We start from the raw sequence: 20,850 nt of genomic DNA, 5'->3' as shown, positions 1-20,850 counted from the left end.
ACGGCGGCACCCAGCTGGCGGCGGGCTGCCTTTCAGTCCACTCAGCGGGGTCGCAGCTGCCTCTGCGCGTCCTGGGGAGGGACAAAAGTGTCGCCGCCGAAGGCGACGCGACGCCGCTGAGATCGGAGATCAAGCTCTGACAGGTCGCACGTCGCTCCTTTGACGCCGACGTGACTCACCCGTGCAGATCACATCAGGACACGGTCTCGACGCGCTCGGTACGACGCCTGCGACCCGTCTTGGGTCAGGTGGCACGACGCTCATCGCGCCTACCAGCGCTGCCGTGCAGGTTGCCACGACGAGGTCGAGCACGCTTCTATACGCTCGCCCAGCCTTCCTTTCCATCCCATTAGGTAGCCTGGGAACGGTGGCGGTCAGAGGCAAAGCCTGCGAGGGTGGTGGAACCACATGTCACGGCTACTGCCGGCTCGACCCACGATAGCCTCCGGAGGCTGACTTTGCGGCACCATCATCGGACGATGTCGGCGAGTTGGGTCGCGCTCGCGGTAGCCAGATGACCTCTCATACTAGTATCATCGGCCATGGCCGCAGGAAGCGCGGGGGAGGGCGCTGGGAGCAACACGGAGCTCCGTTGGACGCGTTTTCAAGATTAGCGTGTCAGAGTGAAATGGCACTCGTCTGGGGGGGCGACCCCCCCATCTTTGTTTACCGAATGCGTCTCTGGATTAGAGTGCGTCTAGTAGGCCTCCTACTTAGACGCTCGCTGTCCTCGGTATGCTCGAGCATCCTAAGATGCGCGAGTCTATATTAGTTGCTCCGCGCATCCCGAATTGCTCGCGGCATCTCCGATTGGCGTTGCTGTCTCAAAAGACGCGCCGTGCATACTGTGAACAGCGCGTGTCTCAGAAGACGCGCGCATATTTTGAACAGCGTGTGGATCTCAAGAAATACACGCACGTATAAAAACAAAAAAGAAAACGAAAACTCGGTGTGGCGAGCGCTGCGCGGCGGGCCGTGCCCCCGGCTGTGCGCCGCGGCTGCTGCGCTACTACTCGCACAGCCGCGGCGCGCCCACCCGAGCACTCGTGGGTGGGCGCCCTATAGCCTCTCCGCGCAACGTGCTGGGGCACGGACAGCGGCTCTCACGTGTGGCAGCGGCAGCAGGCCCACCGCTGCACCGACTCACACTGAACAGCACGCACAGGACACAGTCACAGAACACTGCCCCTGACGCCACTCACGGCCACGGGCTACTCAGACTTGGACACAGGCACCTCGCTTAGCACTCCGTGCACGTGGCTGCCGGTTGCCGTCACCAGCGCCGCTTCCTGCCCAGATCAAACACCTGCGACGTGGCGGAGGCGATGAGCGGCCCGCGGTCGCCGTGAGAGCGCGCGTGGTGGGCGACGGCTCACCGATCGAGCGGAAGCGGTCACGCTGTGGGGGCGGCGGAAGCGGTCACGCTGTGGGGGCGGCGGCGAGGCGGGCAAGCCACCCGCAGATCCCCAGAAGGACGCCGTCGCGAGGTCGAGGGCGGGCGGCGGGGGCGGCGAGAGCGAGGCGCGAGGCGCGAGGCGGTGTTGGCGGCGGCGGTGGCGCGGGCGGCGGCGGTCACGGAGCGGGGGCGAGAGGGTGGTGGCGAGCAAGACACCCGTGCGCGCTGCGCGGTCGCCGTTCTGACTCACATGCCTGCGGACAGCGCCGACGGGTGGTGAGGAGGGCGGCGAGCCGGCGGGCACGGTGTGCGCGCGGTCGCCGCGCGCTGGTGGGCGACAGCTCACCGAGCGAGGAGCGAGGAGCAGGAGCTAGCTGGAGCTGGAGCTGGAGCTGGAGCGAGTCGGGATGCCCGGTCCCTCAAATCGCCAAGTCAAACAAGAAAAACCGCGCGGCTGGCCGACTCTCGGAAGTACGCTGTCTTCCGTGTCTAGGCGCACGCCCACGCCCTCAGCCTCGAACTGGCCCCGCTACCTGCCGCGCAAACTGGTTGGTGGGGGGGGGAGGCGGCGTCGCCGTCGGATCGTCGTAAGCAGTGCATGCAACTTTGGTCTTTGCGCCCAGAGCTCGTGGCGCGAGCAGATGCATGCGCGGTGCTGAGAACCTGGTTCTCCAGGAGGGGCAGGCCGCGAGGAGAGACCTCACACGAGCACTCAAGGCAGGGCCCCCAGGGGGTGCCGAGAGATCACACCGCCTTTTCGTGCTCCCTGGCTCCCTGCTCCCCCCTCGGTGCCCGGTGCACCCGACACACGGTGTCTCCTGAGACGCTTCCCTGTCCAAGTATAGTAAAATGTGATCTAGTATGCAAGTGCCATCTCAGAACAGCTGTGCATCTATAGATGCTTGTGGCGTCTAAGATGGAACGCGTAACAAAAGACACGGCGCGGCTATCTCCAGGACAGCCATCGCATCCTAGAATGCCCTGTGTACCCGAGACACATGGTATCTTTGAGATGAAAAGTGCGTCCTAGAATGCGTTTTTGCATTCTAGGACGCATCGGTAAACAAAGATGGGGGGGTCGCCCCCCCAGACGACTAGCCCTCAGATCTTGCCCCAAACCAGCTCTCAGACTCCGGGAAAAACTCGGAGTTGCCAGAATGGAGCACCAGAGAGACACTCGAGGTAACAGTGTCATACGGGACACTGACAAGGTGGACACACACGAGCAAACGATTGTGCGTAGAGAAGAGATCACACGCGTCAAGGCCAACGGATACACGAGAGACACACTCCACGGGGCCGTGGCGGGGGATGGAAGTAAGGACGACCGAAGTAACGTAACGTTCATGCGAACGGGCAGGTCCGCGCGGCGCTGGCGTGCGGCGCGGCAGCGCGGTCGCGCCTTGGCGTGGCATCGCATGGCGGCGTGCGTGAGATGTGCACTCACTCCTCCTTCTTGGTGCGGATCTTGGAGATGTACGCGAGGACCGCGGAATGCTGCAGTGCAAAAGCCACCATGTCTGGTCTGCCGTGCACCTCCCCGGCAGAGTCGACGAGCACAAATGGCTGCGCCATCAGCACCGCCGAGCCGCCGCATGCCGAAGACAGAGTGGCGTCCGTAAGCAGCGCGCGGCGCAGCGCATCGACGATGAGCTTCGCCTGCTCGCTCTGACCTGCGATGGGCTGCTCGACGCCACCCGCGCGGTGCGTGTATGCGCCGGTCTTCATGGCAAGCTCATGCATCGCACGCCCGATGTCCAGGTCTAGGATCATCGGCCCGTCCTCGCCCTCCCGCATCGAGATGTCGCTCTGGAAGAAAGACCCGATCTCGCGCTTGAAGAGGAGGCCGCCCTGCCCCTTGAGGCCGGCTCCCGCGAAGATGGTGAAAGTCCCCGGATCCACCGCACCTGCGCGTCATGGTCGTACACGAGTAGGCTAGGCGCGCGGGGTGATCGGCCATGGGGTGCGGCAGGCGAGCGCGGCGCTCTGCTGGCGCTCTGCTGCGCGCCTGCCTCGGCGCGCAGCTCCTCAAAGTCGACGGCGGCGAGGAAGGCCTTCACCTGAGGAAAGGGGCCGGCGGGCGGGTGGGCAAGGGGTGGGGGGGGGGAGGGGCGAGGGGCGAGGGCGAAGGAGGGGGGGGAGACACGGGGCGGGCAAGCGAGGGGCGGGCTCACCGCCTCGGCCGCCTCCTTGACCGCGTCCGTGCCGAGGCTCCGCCGCCCCGCCCACCCCTTGAGGCCGCCGCGAAGCCGCGCCGAGCCGTCGCCCTCGCCGAAGATGGCGCGCCCCACCTCCGCCTGCGACTGCTCCTTGAGGCGAAGGTACTCCTCGAAGAGCTTGCGCTGCTCGTCGTCCGCGCCCGCGCCCGCGTCCGCCGCCGGGGCGTCCTGCTCGCGCCGCGCCCCTGCGTCGCACACACACACGCGCGGTGATTGAATGCCTGTGGTGTGTGCGCGCGCGGCAGGCGAGCGCGGCGCTCTGCTGGCGCTCTGTTGCGCGCCTGCCTCGGCGCGCAGCTCCTCAAAGTCGACGGCGGCGAGGAAGGTCTTCACCTGAGGAAAGGGGCCGGCGGGCGGGTGGGCAAGGGGTGGGGAGGGGAGGGGCGAGGGGCGAGGGTGAAGGAGAGGGGGGGGGGGGGGGTGACACGGGGCGGGCAAGCGAGGGGCGGGCTCACCGCCTCGGCCGCCTCCTTGACCGCGTCCGTGCCGAGGCTCCGCCGCCCCGCCCACTCCTTGAGGCCGCCGCGAAGCCGCGCCGAGCCGTCGCCCTCGCCGAAGATGGCGCGCCCCACCTCCGCCTGCGACTGCTCCTTGAGGCGAAGGTACTCCTCGAAGAGCTTGCGCCGCGGCTTGACGGACAGCGCGCCCGGCCGCACCCGCGGCAGCGAGGAGACGAACTTGAAGCAGTTGATGATTCCGATGCGCCCCATCACGCGGCCTACAGAAAGTGGCGATGAGGTGCAGCGGATTCCGCGCGAGGTTCCTAGAGAGCACCCGAGGGGAGGATGCCGGTCGCGATGTCGAGCTTGTCGTTGTAGCCGATGAGCACGTCCTGCATGCCGAGCCGTAGGAGGTAGGAGCAGTCAAGCCCTGCCACCGCCTCCGCCGCCAGCCGCCGCCGCTGTATCGCGAGCCGCATGCCGACGTGCCGGAGCAGCCAAAGGGGAGTCGTGCCGAAATGCTCGCGCACCTCGGCCGCGGGGCCGATGAGGCCAGCGTCGCGCCAGAGCTGCCCCAGCTGCGCGAGCGCAAAGCGGGTGCAGGTCGGCGCCCGCGGGTGGCTGGCGGCGCCCACCTCCGCCGCGGCCTCGCTGCCCTCTGCCTCCTCGGCCTCCACCGCCGCCGCCGCCGCCGCCAGTTGGTCGGGGTCGGCGAGGGGCTCCTCGTCGCCCTCCTCCTCCTCCATGCCGGCGGGCTCCTCCTCCTCCACCGCCGCCGCCGCCGCCGCCATCAAAGTCGCTGCGCCGCAAACCTCCTCCCACAGCTCCGCTCGCGTCCGCTGCCGCTCTGCCGCCGCCTTGTTTGCGGCGGCTTGCGCCAGGACGTGCGGCGGCACCTCGCCCCTCTCGCGCGCGGCATTGAAGCGCTCAACTTCCCGCAACGCCTTGACGGCCCGGCTGACCACACGGATCTGCCCGCCGCCGCCGGCGACGGTGGTTGTGCCGGCGCGCTGCGCCGAGTGCGCCGCGACGACAGCGTCCTGCAGGGCGGGGAGCTCCAGGCACATGTCGACCTCAGTGACAAGCGTCGTCAGCAGCGCCTCCTCCGCTTCAGCGGTGGGCATCGTGCCGAGCACGCCTTGCGCACGCGCCTTGCACGGCCCGGTGACGTATATCGACCCGTCGTGGTTCTGCTGCCCCTGCCGTCGGCCCGCGCACACCTGGCCGCGGTCGTCGCGGTTGCCGTCGTCGATCGACTCCTTGATGGCGGCCCTGGCCTTCCCGCTGCTCAGTCGAGCCGAGACCCGGCCGGCGGCCGCCGACGCGTCGCCGCCCGCGCCCTCGTCGGCCGCCTTGATGGCCTGCTGCAGCCGCACCTGAAACTTGGCGCAGTCCCAGGCCTGCGCGTCTGCGCGCGCGCCTGCGCGCTGCTGAGCCTCGGCCGCCCGCGCCGCGGCTTCGGCGGCCGTCTCTGGCTCCTCGTGCATAAGGCGCAGCTTGAAGGCCGGCTTCGCCGCGGCCGGCACGGGGCGGGGCGGGGAGGCGAGCGAGTCGGCCCACTTGTCGTCGTCGTGCTGCCCGGAGAGAAGGTCAACGCCGTTGGACGCGTTCTCGTCGCCGGAGCTGGGCGGGCTCTTGCCGTCTGCGCTGGAGCAGCCGCCGCCGGCGCCGGAGCCGGACTGGTAGGCCTGCAGGGACCGCTTGCTGCCGCGGCGCATGTACATGTGTGTTTCGCGGGCGGCGGGGGAAAAAGAAGAAACGCGGTGCGCAGATGTGCTAATGTGTTTCGCGGGCGGCGGGGAAAAAGAAGAAAAATCCGCAGTTGCAATCAGTGCATCGGTCCTTTTCTTTTTCGTGCGGATTTTGTTTTCGCGTGCACGGCAGGTTCTGCCGGGCTGCGCTTCACCCCCGTGCGCCAGACGCATCGTGTGCGACGGATTGCGGGGCGGGCTACGCTCGGGTCAGATGCGGAGCGGCGTCGGTTGCGGCGGGCGCCGTGGCCGCGAGGCGTGCGTGTGGGGTGTGCCTCCGTCCTGGACGCGTCTGCCCTCCCTGGGGTGTTGATGCGCCTGCAGGGCTCGGATAGCCGCCTCCGCCACGCCTCAAGGACGGACACGGAGCTGGACTCTCTCGTACCGAGGCGAGTACGAGCTGCGCACGCGATTCAAGGCGCGCCTCTCCCAGCCTGCCCCTCTTCTGCGCGCGCGCGCGCCCGACGGGACCTGCATCCCACAGCTCATCCGGGCGCACAGCCCACCTGCGCCCTGCAGCTAACCCGAGTACAGTGTGTGGGAGCCCATTGCTGATGGCCATCACACCATCTGACCAGCCCCCTCGCCCCTCTTGCGCAGGTGCCTGCGACGTTATAGTGGACCGAGGTGCGCACACCACTACCTCTGGCTGTGGACCCTTCGTGTTGTGATGCCTTGCCCCAACACGCATCACAAGGCCTGCTGTGCACATGAGTTGTGAGAGCACAGCTGTCCTCTGCTGAGATCACCATATTGAGCCGAGATTGAGACCGAGATGGAGCTGAGCTTGCCGCGTCCAGACTGAGCTGAGATTGACCCACGCCGCCCCAATGTAGCAGGTGCGTACCGAGCACCACCAGCTGGACTTTGTGTGACGAGTTCAATGAGTTTTACAAGGCAGCCTTCAGCTTCAGGACTGCCTCTGCCCGCAACACCCCACAATGCACTTGGGGGTGCGTACCGCCCAGGGTGCGTTCCGTCTGCATCACCAGCAGGATGGCTGTGTGCCATCCTGTGCTAGTTGTGTACTGCCTTCCAGTTGTGTACTGCCCTCGGAGGGTGCGTACTGCTGAGGGTGCGTACCACTGCATGGCTGCATGGCTGTGGACCGTCCTGCACTGGCTGTGTACTGCCCTTCCGTCACTTGACGGCTGTGTCGTGAGATTCCTGGAGAGTCGTGAGATCCTGGAGAGATCTTTGAGAGGGCCCCCCTCCCCACCTGCAAAAGCCTAACCCCCCCTCCCCACCCCCCACACCCCCACAGGCCCACAGTGAGCAACGTATGCTGTACCTCCCTGCAATGGGGCCGCATGCTGTACCTCCCCGCATTTCCGACTTCACTCAAAAGCACAACCCCATCCTGAGAGAACATACACAAGGCAAAACACAGCTTGGCAGGCACAGATCAGGTCATGCAAAACCTGAGCCCTGGTCATAGCCGGTGGGGAGGCCCTAATCGCCTAGATAGCGGTGGGAGTCGATCTCGATGGGAGGCGCGGTATGCGCGTCTGAACAGACGTGTCCCGCCTCCATTTACACTCTCCCAGTCTTCCTGGTCCAGTGCCCGTCTTCTCCGCTCGCCGCGGGCCGACCGATCTGTTCGTCTCCTAACATGTTCTACCTAGACGCAGTGAAACCACCCCCTTCCCAACCATCTCAGGGATAGCCCGGTCGAACACCCCCCAAACAAATAAATTCCCCCTTCGAGCTGAGAGGATTTGGGGGATTTCAGTCCCGCGCATGGCGCTGCGACATCGCCGCCACCGCGGAGGCCGGCGGCGACCAGAGGAGCGGTTGGGGCGCGTGGCGCATATGCGGCTACCTGCCATGTCGCATGTGAGCATTCGTTTGTGAATAATTTATGGACATGTATACATGTGTGCACGACATTTTTGCAAAGAGCTCCTTGCATTAACTTGGGTTTGACGCCGCAAATACGGCCATCCGGCAAATACGCTAGCAAAACACTCGATTTCACGTGCCGTATTTGTTCGCCTGTATTTGCAAATACGGAGGCGCAAATACGCTTAGCAAAACCCCCCAACGTTTACTCCCTTAGTGTGGGTAAACGAAAAAAGTAGCGCCCAATTCGTCTACGTACGGCTTAGTGAGTGGTTGGGCTGGCCTCAGGCATCCCCAAGGGAGCCTCTGCGGTGCCACATAAGCAGCTTAGTGATTGTCGAGACTTTAAAGTATTCGTTTGAAGATCTCGCAAACAAGACACTACTATGGTCACCAGTAAACGAAAATTCGACTTTGAGGGATAATATCAAAAGACTGGGTGAGAGAAGAGCATTATTATTGCATATTAGGCCGCATAAGGTCAGACTTGACCCCACAAGCATCAAGAACCCGATGCTCCGGCTCGACTGTGCCGGCACACTGCCTCCTCGCGCACGCTGCTAGCAGGCCGTTGCGGCCCGTGGTGCACCAGAGAGAGAGGTCGACGCGTTGCCCCCGCCGGCGACCCCGCGCGGCTCAGGCCGGCCAGAAGGTGTGTGGTGACGGCACCGTGGCAGGAGTGCGGAGATGAGCTCGCCGAACGCGAGCAGCAGATGGCCAAAGTGTGCCAGCGCGAGAGCCTCGCGAGCGGGCGCAGAAGGAGCTCGCCGTGACACGATGCCGGGCGGTGGTGATGCTCTGGCGACGGTGCACAGTGGGCAAAGTCAGGCTGCAACAGGGCAGCACGATGGTAGTGCCCTGCTGCAGCCTGGCCTGACATGCACAGGGCGAACAGAGACACTACTATCGTCTGGCGCTCGTCACCGAACCTGGGCGAACTTCGACCGCCGCCACAGCTGGCCACGAGCACGCAGCGACAAAATGCTGACTGTACGGAAGTTGAGGCTGGTCGAGAGGAAGAGGCTGCCGTGCGAGCCGGCAGCTGGCCGGCTCGGGCGGACCCACTCCGGCGTCTTTTTTCGGCTTCTTCTTTCATAGTAGCGTATACGCTACTTTCGTTTACCCACACTAAGCACTTGGAGCACTTGGAGTGCAGTCATTAACCGCACATCCAGGGCCGGGGAGCTCAGAAGCGCACCCAGCGGGCCGGATGATTGGCATCGGGTTGCGGGCAAGAGAGCCCTAGCCCAGGGGGTGCGCGTTCGCAGGGAAAGGGCCGTAAAGTAAACACGGGTCTCCGAGGGTTAGTCCGCGCTCCAGGTTTCCCCTAGCAGCGGAGCGCCCCCTCTAGAAGTGGCGGTGGACATGCTCCCACGGTGCCGACGCGGCGCCGGAGTGGCCGGCGCTGCTCACCATGACCACGACGGCTACTCTGATACTCCGGGCCGACCCGTCCTACCCGACGGTGGCACTCTTCCACGTCTCGCTCACGCTGAGAAAAATTCTGAAACGGCGTGCAGCAGAGTCGCCGACGAGTCGGTCCGCGTGCCTCCTCGTGTCCCGTACCGTTCTCACACATCCATCAACTCACTTTGGCTCCACTGAAGCGATGCCTGAATCCTGAATCCTCAGATTTTAGATTAGGACGCTGCGCACCCTCTACCAGCGGCCGTAGGACCGCGCTGCGGTCGGCCGAAAGGGGCTGGAAGATCCGCCCTGGGATCTTCGCCACCTAAGAGATACCTGCTGCCGCCACCACACACACACCTCCGGATATATTTTCTTTTCGGCTCAACATAGCGGCGCTGCGCACAGGCAGCATCTTGCGAACGAACGCTGATCGCTGTCGTTTGGCGGCTGAGAGTGAGCCTGGGGCGGGATTTCGCTCAGGCGAGCTCTTGGGACTCGTCCTGATTACCTCCGTCCTCGGCTACTGAAGAGCGACGCGTCGGGAAGATCACCTGATCGGGGCGCAGCAGCCGGCTGCTTTCAGTAGCCGCCGTGCAGGGCACCACAATCCATGGGGGCGAACGCCGACTAATGGCGTACGGGCGTACCTCGGTCGCCCCGCACTGCCACGCGAAACTCACCGCGCCGCCGCACAGCGGGCAGCACGGGTGGGGATGTGCGAACAGCTGGTCCACCTCCGTGCGTCGCACCCAGTGCCGGCCTGGGGCGAGGGGGGGGAGGGCTGGCTGCAAGAAACGCAGGGGGGTGGGAAGGGGTGAAAGAGCACGCACAGTTCTCCATGAGGCAGTAGGCCGTGGGGTCGCGCGACGCGTGACTGTCGTCTTCGGGGCGGATGCCGTCTCTGACCCGCAGCGACAGCTCAAGCGGCGGGAATTCGGGCTCCGTCTCCGCGTAGCACGCCATCATGAGCAGGATCACCAGCGCGATTGCCGGCTTGTCGAGCGGCGCCTGATAAGCCCACGCGTCGAAGCGGCAGCAGCGCGCGAGGTGCTCGCGCTCGCCCTCGTCCTGCTGCCGGACGAAGCACCGCGCGAGGGCGGTCAGCAGCGCCCAGCGCGGCGTGTCTGGCTTGAGCAGGGAGCGGTGTCCGTTCGGCACGATGAAGCGAGTGGCGCGCCGCGAGCTCGCCCGGTTGCCGGAGAAGGGTAAGATGTGCACGGATTGGACGGCGCGAGCAGTGCTCTCGAGCAGATCCGGTCGGCCGGCGATGATTCGCCAGCGCTCTGCGGTCGCCTTGTCGACCCCACCGAGCGCGCGACCGACGGCCAGGCTCTCGCTGCGGATGCCCGGCCGGGTGGCAGGCCCTTGGAGCTGCGGAGGAAGAGACAGCCGCCGGAGGGCGCTCGGCACGTCAAACGCAGGAGGCGGAAGCAACGGGCCGAGGAAGGTGTGCTTGGCCACGAGCTCCTCGAGAGGGGGCGGAGATGTGGGCATGCACAGCCTGCGCTGAAAAAAACTACTCCCTCATCGGCCTTTGATATTCGGGCGGTGCGGGACCGAATCGAGAAGGACCGGGCGCGGGGAGAGGCGACGCGGTTACTGGGCAGTCTACGGCCTGGCGCAGTGCAACGGGAGGGAGAAGCGGGACCGTCAACGGATCCAGGCCCTGCCCCCCCCTCTCCTCGAGGGAAGTCGAGAGCTCGCCCCCCCCCCTTGGGCGGGGTAGACGGCCGACGAGTGGAACCGCGGCTAGAACGAGCGCAGGGGCAGGGGGCCGCCCCCGAGGCCCCGCCTCAGGAGGGGCGGCGGCCGGTACCGCCACCAGGCCCGCCCCCGCCACCACCACCTCCGCCCCCGCCGCTGGAGCGACCGCTGGGTCGAGGGGCCGCCCCTGAGGCTCCACACCAGGCGGTGCGGCCGCCAGTGCCGCCATCGTTTCCGCCACCCACACTGCCATTTCCACCCCCGCCACTGGAACGACTGCAGGGTCGTGGGGCCGCCCCAGAGAGCGATGCCTTCCCACCTGCTGACCGCTTCAGCGGTGGTCGCCACCAATGCAACGACGGCACTCGCCGGCCACGTTGCTGGCCAGCACCAACAATTCTGGGCGCCGCGGCCCGAGGCATTGCTAGGCGTGCTCAGGCCGTGCCACATGAGCACTGAATGGCCTCGTAGGGGCTCATGGGGCCGGTGACGGCGCCCTGCGCCGAAGATCCCAGGGCGGATCTTCTGGCCGCCACTTAAGAGATAGGCGAAAGGGACAGCCGTAGGGGTGGGCCGAGGTTACTTCGGGCTTTCGGAGGCGGTTGCCGACCGACGGGGGGCGACGGGCGAAGACCGGCGAAGACGCTGGCGGTCGGCGGCGCTCACCGACGCGCCCGCGCGACGCAACGCGACGCAGCCGTCGAGGTCGCCCGCCTCGACCGCCTCGAAGAACGGAGTGACGAGGCGCATGTAACGACCCCGGGGGTCCCGATAATCGAATTGAGGAGGACGGGCGGTCCCATTGTGTGTAACGAACTCCCTGAACGCCGCACGGAGTCGTGTGTGGGCCTCATCGGAGAGGCCCTGTCGTTTAGTCCCGAGCCGCGGCGGCTCCGGACCAGGAACCGTGAGTGCGACGGAGAGTCGTATTCACCCCAGCCCCCCCTGTGAGCAAACGTAAACCAACTTAGACCAGTTGAGGACCTCAATACGCAACAGCATAGACGCAAGACCGAGCATTGACGTTACTACGTACCACCCTGACCTGACTGCACCACGCATTGGACCAGCGCTACGACAGCGAGTATGAATCGTGTGTGTGTGTGTGTGCTTGGCGGCAGGCCGAGGGCGCGCCGCCGCCGGAGGCGGGCGAGACGCGCCGTCGGCCCGAGGCGGCTCGAGCGCCGCCAGCTTTGCGGACAGCTCTGCGATTTGCGCCTGCTGCCGCGCCATCGCGTCCTGCTGCCGCGCCATCGCGTCCTGCTGCTGCGCAGCCGTGCCGCGCAAGGCCTCGACCTCACGCAGGAGCCACGCCCGCTCCGGCGAGGACTGCGGCCCGGAGGAGGTCGCCGCCGCCGCCGCCGCCGCCGCCTCTTCCGCCGCCGCCGCCTCCTCTGTCCCCTCCGCCTCCACTCCGCTGCTCGCGTCGGGCAAGTCGGGCTCCTCCTCGGCCTCGGTCTCCTCCTCCTCGGTCTCCTCCTCCTCAGGCTCTCCCTCTGCCGACTCGAGGGGCTCGTGCTGTGTGCCGCCGAGGAGCTGCGTCGCGGCTGCTTCGGTCTCGTCATCCTCCGACTGCGTGCCGCCAAACTGAATCTGAGTGCCGCCCGCAAACGGCGACGGCGGCGAGCAGCAGCCAAACGGAGAGTATCCCGCGACGGCGGTGCCACCGTCAGAGTAGCGGGTGGTGAAGTCGGGAGTGCACGCGGCGGACGCCAAACGCGCGCCGCCGCCGGCCCTGCAGGAGGAGGGCTGGCCTGGAGAGATCTCCGCGAGTGCGGAGCGGGGTGTCGAGGAGTGGTCGTCCGACATAATGCAAATGCTGTTCGAAAATAAAGAATTTCGGAAACCAAAGAATGTAACGCCGCTTACTCGCTAAATAAAAGAATTTTACAAAAAAAACTCCCTCGCACGACACTGGGCACGGGACTGGCGCGCACTGGCACTAACACAGGTACACCTAGGGGGAGCGGAGGGCGAAGCAGGGCGTGTGCGCGCGCGGGGGCCGGCGGGGCGCCGGGCGCGGTGGCCGGTGCGGTCTGCGGACTGCGGTGCGGTCTGCGGTCAAGCGGTGCGGTGCGGTGTGTGTGTGTGTGTGTGTGTGTGTGTGTGTGTGTGTGTGTGTGTGTGTGTGTGTGTGTGTGTGGAGATTTTTAGCAATACCAAACAACTCTAACACTCACACGTCATTTGGGGCCGTTTGTGTGTGTGTGTGTGTGTGTGTGTGTGTGTGTGTGTGTGTGTGTGTGTGTGTGTGTGTGTGTGTGTGTGTGTGTGTGTGTGTGTGTGTGTGTGTTATGCTGTTCGAAAATAAAGAATTTTCATACAAGAATTTAAAAGAATTTAACGCTTGTTGCTCGCGAGCGCGCTAAAAGAACAAAAAAACTCCCTCGCACGACACTGGGCACGGGACTGGCGCGCACTGGCACTAACACAGGTACACCTAGGGGGAGCGGAGGGCGAAGCAGGGCGTGTGCGCGCGCGGGGGCCGGCGGGGCGCCGCGGGCGCGGTGGCCGGTGCGGACCTGCGGTCTGCGGACTGCGGTGCGGTCTGCGGTCAAGCGGTGCGGTGTGTGTGTGTGTGAGTGTGTGTGTGTGTGTGTGTGTGTGTGTGTGTGTGTGTGTGTGTGTGTGTGTGTGTGTGTGTGTGTGTGTGTGTGTGTGTGTGTGTGTGTGTGTGTGTGTGTGTGTGTGTGTGTGTGTGTGTGTGTGTGTGTGTGTGTGTGTGTGTGTGACTGCGACAAGTGACCATTCGTTTGTATTATTATAGTATAAACGAACAAAATTCGCCTGCGAATTTGACGCATGGGCCAACACCATGGACCATGGCATGCGGGCATGGAGTCACTCCCCGCGAAACCCTTGAACTCAGTCGAGCATGAGGCTGTAGTAGTCGTACTCCTTGCCGTCGCGCATCTTGCCGAGGTCGAGCGAGAGGGCGAAGGCCTTGGTCAGGCTCGCCCAGGCGTTCTCGGTGGAGCACCAGCCACGGTCAAAGTACTTGGCCACGTTGGTGCCCTCGGCCTGGTCCTCCGCCTTGTGGCCGTCCGGGAAGGAGGTCAGCCGCAGCACGAACGTGTGCGGGTGAGAGTAGAGCGTGCCGAGGCAGCCCAGCCCCTGCTTGAAGAGCGCGTTCTGCTCCTCGGTGCGCATGACGCCGTTGAGAGGGTCGGGGTGCTGGTGCAGCGAGCCGAAGTCCCAAAAGACACCGAGCCGCGTGAATCTTGCCGAGCCATCCCCGTAGGTGCCGCTGAGCAGGGCCTTGAGCGCCCTTGCGACGCGGGCGAGGTTGGCTCCGCGCGGGTCGGGGTGGTCCTTGGTCAGCCACGGGTACGAGAGCGCTCCGACGGGAAGGTAGTCCGCATAGCTGATCGCCTCGACGAGGTCGGCGAGGGATAGGAAGGCCTCTTTGGGCAGCGCCTGGCGGTGAGTGAGGACGCCCCCCGCCTCGGCGTGGCTGATGATCCACTGCGCGTCGAGGAGTGCGACGGCGCCGCTCGCGAGGACCGGCTCCAGGTCGCCGCCGCCGAGCTTGCGCCACAGCTCCAGCTTCTCCTCGTAGGTCAGACCCGGCTTGCTCGTGCCGCAGCCCATTGCGAGTTCGGCTGCTTCAAGACGTGGCGCTCAAAAGCGGCTGGAGCTCAACAGCGGCTGAAGCTCAACAGCGGCAACCTTGAACGTACGAGTTTCCGAGTGCCGGCGTGTCATGAGATACGTGTGCCGTGTCCCGACTTCATTTTAAGAACCGGCGTTTTTCTTCTTTAGGCGCTCGGCCTCTTTGGGCGGCACGGCGCTCGACCAACCCGAAACCGTGTCTCCTGGCTGGCTATGGTCTCCGGCGCACCACACGCAGGCCCCTCGCCGTCGGCTTGGAGGCGGTGCAGCAGCGCTTCCAGCCGGCGCTCGACGACTACCTCGCCGGCCGTCTCGATGAGGCCGGCTTGGTGGCTGCGACCGAGTGGGAGAGGCGGTGGTACTGGTCTTTCGCGGCGTATGCGCCCATTTTCCGGATCTGCCGCACGCACGGTGTGACGATGCTGGCGCTCGACATGGACTCGGAGGACAAGGCCAAGGTGGAGCTGGGCGGCGCCCTCGAGCCGGCCAAGCGGCGCCAGTACGTGCCGGACGGCGATGGCTTCGAGCGATTCGGAAGCACGAGGGCCTTCGAGGAGTATGTGTCCTACACGCTGCGGCCGCCCTTCACGCTGATGCGAAGGGCCGGCCAGCGCATGACCGCCTCCACCGACGACGCGCGGACCATCAGCTTCCCAAACTTTCTCACGCGCCAGAGCCTGAGGGACGAAGCGATGGCGTCCGCCTCCGCCGCCTGGCTCGCCGAGCACCCCCAAGGGCTGCTATTGGGCCTGGTGGGCGTCAACCACGTCAAATTCTCGTGCGGCGTTCCCGCCCGGACTGCACGGATGCTACCCGGGGGCTTGGACGCTGTTGCCTCCGTCCTCCTTAACCCAACAGCCGCCTCCACGTTTGTAGACCCTTCAACCTCCGGCTTTGCGATCGGGCCGCCGTCGCAAACGAGGCGTGCTTGCGCAACGACATCGAGGTGCAAAATTATGTCCTTCAGGTGCCGTTTGCGCAACGAGGCGCTATGGCGTCGCGAGGAGTCATGGGCCGCGATTCAGTCGAGGAGGCCAGATCGGCGATGCAAGCCAGGAGGGGAAGCTCCGTGCTGGCCTTGTCAGATTACCTGATCTTCTCTAGATAGATGCCTTATTTCGAAAAAAAACGCAACGGGCGTCGAAAAGGAAATTTCGCGGGGTCGCGAAAAAGAAACTCGCCGCCGCGAAAACCCATGGGCTTTTACCCATCTCCTAGTAGATTTGTAAGTTTTATTTATTCAGGGCTGCAGCGAAAAAAAGCAAGCGAGTGCCCCTTTTAGCCTTTAAATAAACAAAGAACTAGAGGTAGACAAACGCCAAATTCCGTAATTGCAAAAACGGCAGTCACAAATTTGGACCTGCGAAAATTGGGGCGTTCCCTTAGCCGACGGCCGACCGCTCCACATGTCCGCCGCGACGCCCTCGCCGCCACCGCCACTGGCTCCCGTGGTGGTGGCTGACATGTCGCTGACCGCTAGAGATTTAAGCGACTACGCGTGCTTTGAAAATACCAAGGTCGGAAACGCCTTCTTCAGCTTCATTCCCGCCATCGACATCGACTGGTGTGCCCAAATGTGCGGAGGCACCATGGGGCCATCGTGCGTGGCATTTCAGTTCTATAATGATGGCGGGTCAAGCCATAGGTGCGAACTCCAAAATGAAAGTCAATACAGCCTGCCAGGATCTCCAGACGCAACAGTGGACAGTTGTGTCTTGGCATCTCTCGTCCCCCCCAGTGCCCCCAGCCCGCCCAGTCCCCCGCCTTCGCCCGCGCCCCCCCTCCCAGCGACGTTCTGCAACGAGGAAACTGAAACGGTTGTGTTTACGAACAGCGTTGGAGGGCTCGATTATTGTATGGGCAGCACTGGCGGATATTTGAACGGCGTCAACGTAATTTGGACATACGGCCTCTGTGACAAATTTGAACAATCCTTCGAGATTCTCCGGCCCGTGCCTGGCCGCGATGATGTCTTCAACCTTTACACCGCGGTGGACGGCGGTCCTGCGAGAGATATACACACGAAGGGCTCGTTGAGTGACGAGGAAAATGGCGATTCCAATTACCTTATCAGGTTTAACTCTGAGCCTGGTTCTTCCATATCCAAAAACTCGATGGTGGCTTACAGCGCGTACGCGCAAACCGGCAACGTCAACTCATTTTATATCCACAGCGCCAAGGACCCGGCGTATTGCTTAACGAAAGATGAGTCGATCGAATTGTCGAATGTGCGGTGGAGGTCGAGCGTGGCTTGCCTCGCTATGGAAGCGGTGTGTATGAACAAGGCGATATATTCGCCGAGCCCTCCGCCCCCCTCCGCCTCGCCCTCTCCGCCCCCCTCCGCCTCTCCGTCGCCGCCGCCCTCGCCCTTGCCGCCGCCCCCCTCTACCTCACCGTCGCCACCCCCCTCCGCCTCGCCGTCGCCACCCCCCTCAGCCTCGCCGTCGCCACCCCCCTCCGCCTCGCCGTCGCCACCCCCCTCCGCCTCGCCCTCTCCGCCCCCCTCCGCCTCTCCGTCGCCGCCGCCCTCGCCCTTGCCGCCGCCCCCCTCTACCTCACCGTCGCCACCCCCCTCCGCCTCGCCGTCGCCACCCCCCTCAGCCTCGCCGTCGCCTGAAGATCCCTCACACCAAGATCGTGAAGGGCGGGGACACATGTCCCTAAATCCCATCTCGTCTCAGAGTTTGACCGTTTTTATTTATTTACGGCCGACTTTGTTAGCCCGCATAAAAGAGGCTCCCGCCGATCTTAGACCGCGTAAGCCCCCCAGCGTGACCGGGATCTCGCGCCGCCCGCCCTTGACATTCGTCTCCAGGTCCTCGATGTAATTGCCGTGCTTGCGAGCGTACTGGATCACGCGATGTCGGTCGCCCGCCGTGTCCTTCACCTGCTGGATCTCCGGGTGCAGTTTGCGCCCGTCGCTGCCCTCCAGGTCAAACCCGGTGTAGTAGCGCCAGTCGCGGATGCGAACTCGCTCAAGAAAGTAGACGTAGACGTGCTTGTGCTCGTCCAGCAATGGGTCGGCGGGGTCAGCGTGCAGCTCGTTGCCGATGCAGTACTCTCGGACCCCTCGCTTGACGGTGAGCTGGCTCAGCACGTCTTCATTCGAGAGCTCGCCGCGGCCGAGTGCGGCGTACGTAAGGTGGTACTTGCGGGCGTTGATGACGCTCACGTCGGTCGGGGCACCACCCACTAGCTGCATGATCACCGGCCGGTCACCTGGTCACCGATCACCGGCTTTGGAGAGTTCTCTCAGGACTTCTCTCTCAGACGGTGATCGGTGATCGAAACGCGGCGGCACGTAACGTCCAAAACAAGGCCGCGACTGCCGTCCCCCGGCACCACCGGGCACGGGGAAGTTGCGAAGGGCAAGTGGAGTGCGGGAGGTACGCCTGGGCCGGCGAGCGGGGGCGCGTGGCGCCCTTCAAGAACCTGTCCTTTTAGATAGGACAAAAATCTTTTTAAAAGGACACATGGGGCTATCCGCTAGAGTAAGTCCTAACCTTACCTTACCCTCGCCCCCCCTCCCCCCCCGCCCGCCCGCAGGAGGTTTTCGAGTAGTTGACTTGTGTGCAGCGCTTTCGGTGGCATGCAGCTCTTTGCGCCTGAAGCCTGGAGAGCAGCTCCTCTGCTGCTCACACACTCTGCACAGTTGACACAGCCTACTGTGCGGCTGCCACAGCTGTGACAGCGATGGGCTCGCCCTCACTGGCCCTCAGTCACTTGTGCTGCGGCTTGTGTGAGCGACACTGCTCGGCGGCGTCGGCGACTGCCGGCACACTGTGAGACCGTGGGTGTGAGGTAAAACCACGCTACCAGCGCTTGGTCACATCGGCCCCGAGGTCAGATCCATCTACTCTGTTGATGACAAGACTTGTGTAATGGCTGGAGCCGAGCAGGAGGGCCCAGCGCACAACCCCTGGTCAACTTAGGGTCCACACCCCGTACCTTACCTAGCTAGAGTAAGTCCTAACCTTACCTTACCCTCGCCCCCCCTCCCCCCCCGCCCGCCCGCAGGAGGTTTTCGAGTAGTTGACTTGTGTGCAGCGCTTTCGGTGGCATGCAGCTCTTTGCGCCTGAAGCCTGGAGAGCAGCTCCTCTGCTGCTCACACACTCTGCACAGTTGACACAGCCTACTGTGCGGCTGCCACAGCTGTAAGACTTGTGTAATGGCTGGAGCCGAGCAGGAGGGCCCAGCGCACAACCCCTGGTCAACTTAGGGTCCACACCCCGTACCTTACCTAGCGGATAGGCCGATGACTTTTAAAGGACTTGTCCTTTACAAAAGGACAACTTGATCTCGCGTTGTCGCTCCCATTGAGCTCTCTGCAAGCCTCGCCTGGGCATTGAGGTATGCTACCATGTCCACCTGACACCCTCCAGGCCGCGGGGTTACCACCCAGCACGAGCAAGCACATTCAAAACCGACCCAAGACGTACCCGCAACCGTTTGTCCTTTACGACCGCTAGTCCTCATCACTGTCCACAATCACCCGCCGCTTGCGTGGGGGGGGGGCTGCAGCCTGGGAGGGGGGCGCAGCAGGCCGCTTGGCACCTCTGGCGCCTTTGGTCACGCGCCCAAGCACTCCCTTCACCATCTTCTTCACTATGAGCTCGCCCGGTGTGAGCTTGCGTCCCAGTCGCTGCAGCGGCTCTGTCAGCGGACCAATCTTGCGGTAGCGGCGATCAATTGCGTGCTGCTGCTTGGCGTTGCGCCCTCGAGGAAATATGTGGTCCTCCTCTGTCAGCTGGCTGTTGGTGGTGAAGATGCGTGGCATGTACTGCGGGAGAGTGCCGTTGTTGTAGCGGCATTTGACGCTCCGTGAACGCTCCATGTCGAGCAGTCGGATTGTCGCCTCAGCAGTCAGGTTGGTGAAGTCCATGTCATCAAAGATGATTGCATCTGTGTCCCAGCTGATCTGTTTTAGGTCATCCATCTCTGAGACGACGAGCGGCTTCTTGAAGTATGCCTCAAGGAAGGCAGTCTTAGCGATGTTGGACTCGCCAAAGATGACAATCGGCTCGCTGGTCAGGCAACCCATCACATCTTCCCTTGGCTTGCCTTCGATGGTCTCGGTGAAGTCCTCGAGCGTGTAAAGCCGATAGTCTCCAGTCCCAACTCGCGCCTGCAGCATCGGGAGCACTTTCGACCCATGTAGGTAGTAGAAATCCGAGTGCTTGTCGGCGAGCGCCTTCATGCCGCCGCGTACCGTTGTTGCGGCGTCGAGTGTCTTGGCCCACGGTGGGATCTCGCGCCGCCCGCCCTTGACATTCGTCTCCAGGTCCTCGATGTAATTGCCGTGCTTGCGAGCGTACTGGATCACGCGATGTCGGTCGCCCGCCGTGTCCTTCACCTGCTGGATCTCCGGGTGCAGTTTGCGCCCGTCGCTGCCCTCCAGGTCAAACCCGGTGTAGTAGCGCCAGTCGCGGATGCGAACTCGCTCAAGAAAGTAGACGTAGACGTGCTTGTGCTCGTCCAGCAATGGGTCGGCGGGGTCAGCGTGCAGCTCGTTGCCGATGCAGTACTCTCGGACCCCTCGCTTGACGGTGAGCTGGCTCAGCACGTCTTCATTCGAGAGCTCGCCGCGGCCGAGTGCGGCGTACGTAAGGTGGTACTTGCGGGCGTTGATGACGCTCACGTCGGTCGGGGCACCACCCACTAGCTGCATGATCACCGGCCGGTCACCTGGTCACCGATCACCGGCTTTGGAGAGTTCTCTCAGGACTTCTCTCTCAGACGGTGATCGGTGATCGAAACGCGGCGGCACGTAACGTCCAAAACAAGGCCGCGACTGCCGTCCCCCGGCACCACCGGGCACGGGGAAGTTGCGAAGGGCAAGTGGAGTGCGGGAGGTACGCCTGGGCCGGCGAGCGGGGGCGCGTGGCGCCCTTCAAGAACCTGTCCTTTTAGATAGGACAAAAATCTTTTTAAAAGGACACATGGGGCTATCCGCTAGAGTAAGTCCTAACCTTACCTTACCCTCGCCCCCCCTCCCCCCCCGCCCGCCCGCAGGAGGTTTTCGAGTAGTTGACTTGTGTGCAGCGCTTTCGGTGGCATGCAGCTCTTTGCGCCTGAAGCCTGGAGAGCAGCTCCTCTGCTGCTCACACACTCTGCACAGTTGACACAGCCTACTGTGCGGCTGCCACAGCTGTGACAGCGATGGGCTCGCCCTCACTGGCCCTCAGTCACTTGTGCTGCGGCTTGTGTGAGCGACACTGCTCGGCGGCGTCGGCGACTGCCGGCACACTGTGAGACCGTGGGTGTGAGGTAAAACCACGCTACCAGCGCTTGGTCACATCGGCCCCGAGGTCAGATCCATCTACTCTGTTGATGACAAGACTTGTGTAATGGCTGGAGCCGAGCAGGAGGGCCCAGCGCACAACCCCTGGTCAACTTAGGGTCCACACCCCGTACCTTACCTAGCTAGAGTAAGTCCTAACCTTACCTTACCCTCGCCCCCCCTCCCCCCCCGCCC

General features: G+C 64.0%; 4 protein-coding genes across 4 annotated transcripts; 1 reads left to right on the top strand and 3 right to left on the bottom strand.

Annotated features, from left to right (window-relative positions):
• Positions 1 to 2,839: 2,839 nt before the first annotated feature.
• Positions 2,840 to 5,779, bottom strand: EMIHUDRAFT_106417 (hypothetical protein; the record flags this gene model as incomplete). Its single annotated transcript, XM_005760050.1, has 5 exons — positions 2,840 to 3,253; positions 3,304 to 3,456; positions 3,571 to 3,948; positions 4,071 to 4,333; positions 4,390 to 5,779. The coding sequence occupies 5 exons, from the start codon at positions 5,777 to 5,779 to the stop codon at positions 2,840 to 2,842; spliced, it is 2,598 nt and encodes an 865-aa protein (XP_005760107.1).
• Positions 5,780 to 9,419: 3,640 nt separating this feature from the next.
• On the bottom strand, positions 9,420 to 10,552 carry EMIHUDRAFT_453271 (hypothetical protein; the record flags this gene model as incomplete). The annotated part of the gene is made up of 3 exons (XM_005760049.1): positions 9,420 to 9,609; positions 9,706 to 9,818; positions 9,889 to 10,552. 3 exons carry the CDS (start codon positions 10,550 to 10,552, stop codon positions 9,535 to 9,537), a joined length of 852 nt encoding a protein of 283 aa, XP_005760106.1. The 3' UTR covers positions 9,420 to 9,534.
• A 789-nt stretch (positions 10,553 to 11,341) lies between these two features.
• EMIHUDRAFT_218188 (hypothetical protein) lies at positions 11,342 to 12,571 on the bottom strand (the record flags this gene model as incomplete). Its single annotated transcript, XM_005760048.1, has 2 exons — positions 11,342 to 11,582; positions 12,267 to 12,571. The coding sequence occupies 2 exons, from the start codon at positions 12,569 to 12,571 to the stop codon at positions 11,342 to 11,344; spliced, it is 546 nt and encodes a 181-aa protein (XP_005760105.1).
• A 1,894-nt stretch (positions 12,572 to 14,465) lies between these two features.
• Positions 14,466 to 15,482, top strand: EMIHUDRAFT_218186 (hypothetical protein; the record flags this gene model as incomplete). The annotated part of the gene is made up of 3 exons (XM_005760047.1): positions 14,466 to 14,474; positions 14,635 to 15,152; positions 15,251 to 15,482. The coding sequence occupies 3 exons, from the start codon at positions 14,466 to 14,468 to the stop codon at positions 15,480 to 15,482; spliced, it is 759 nt and encodes a 252-aa protein (XP_005760104.1).
• Positions 15,483 to 20,850: the final 5,368 nt, after the last annotated feature.

Source organism: Emiliania huxleyi (assembly GCF_000372725.1).
Source record: "Emiliania huxleyi CCMP1516 unplaced genomic scaffold EMIHUscaffold_78, whole genome shotgun sequence".
NCBI classification, from domain to species: Eukaryota; Haptophyta; order Isochrysidales; family Noelaerhabdaceae; genus Emiliania; species Emiliania huxleyi.
This window is presented reverse-complemented; position numbering and strand designations above follow the sequence as displayed.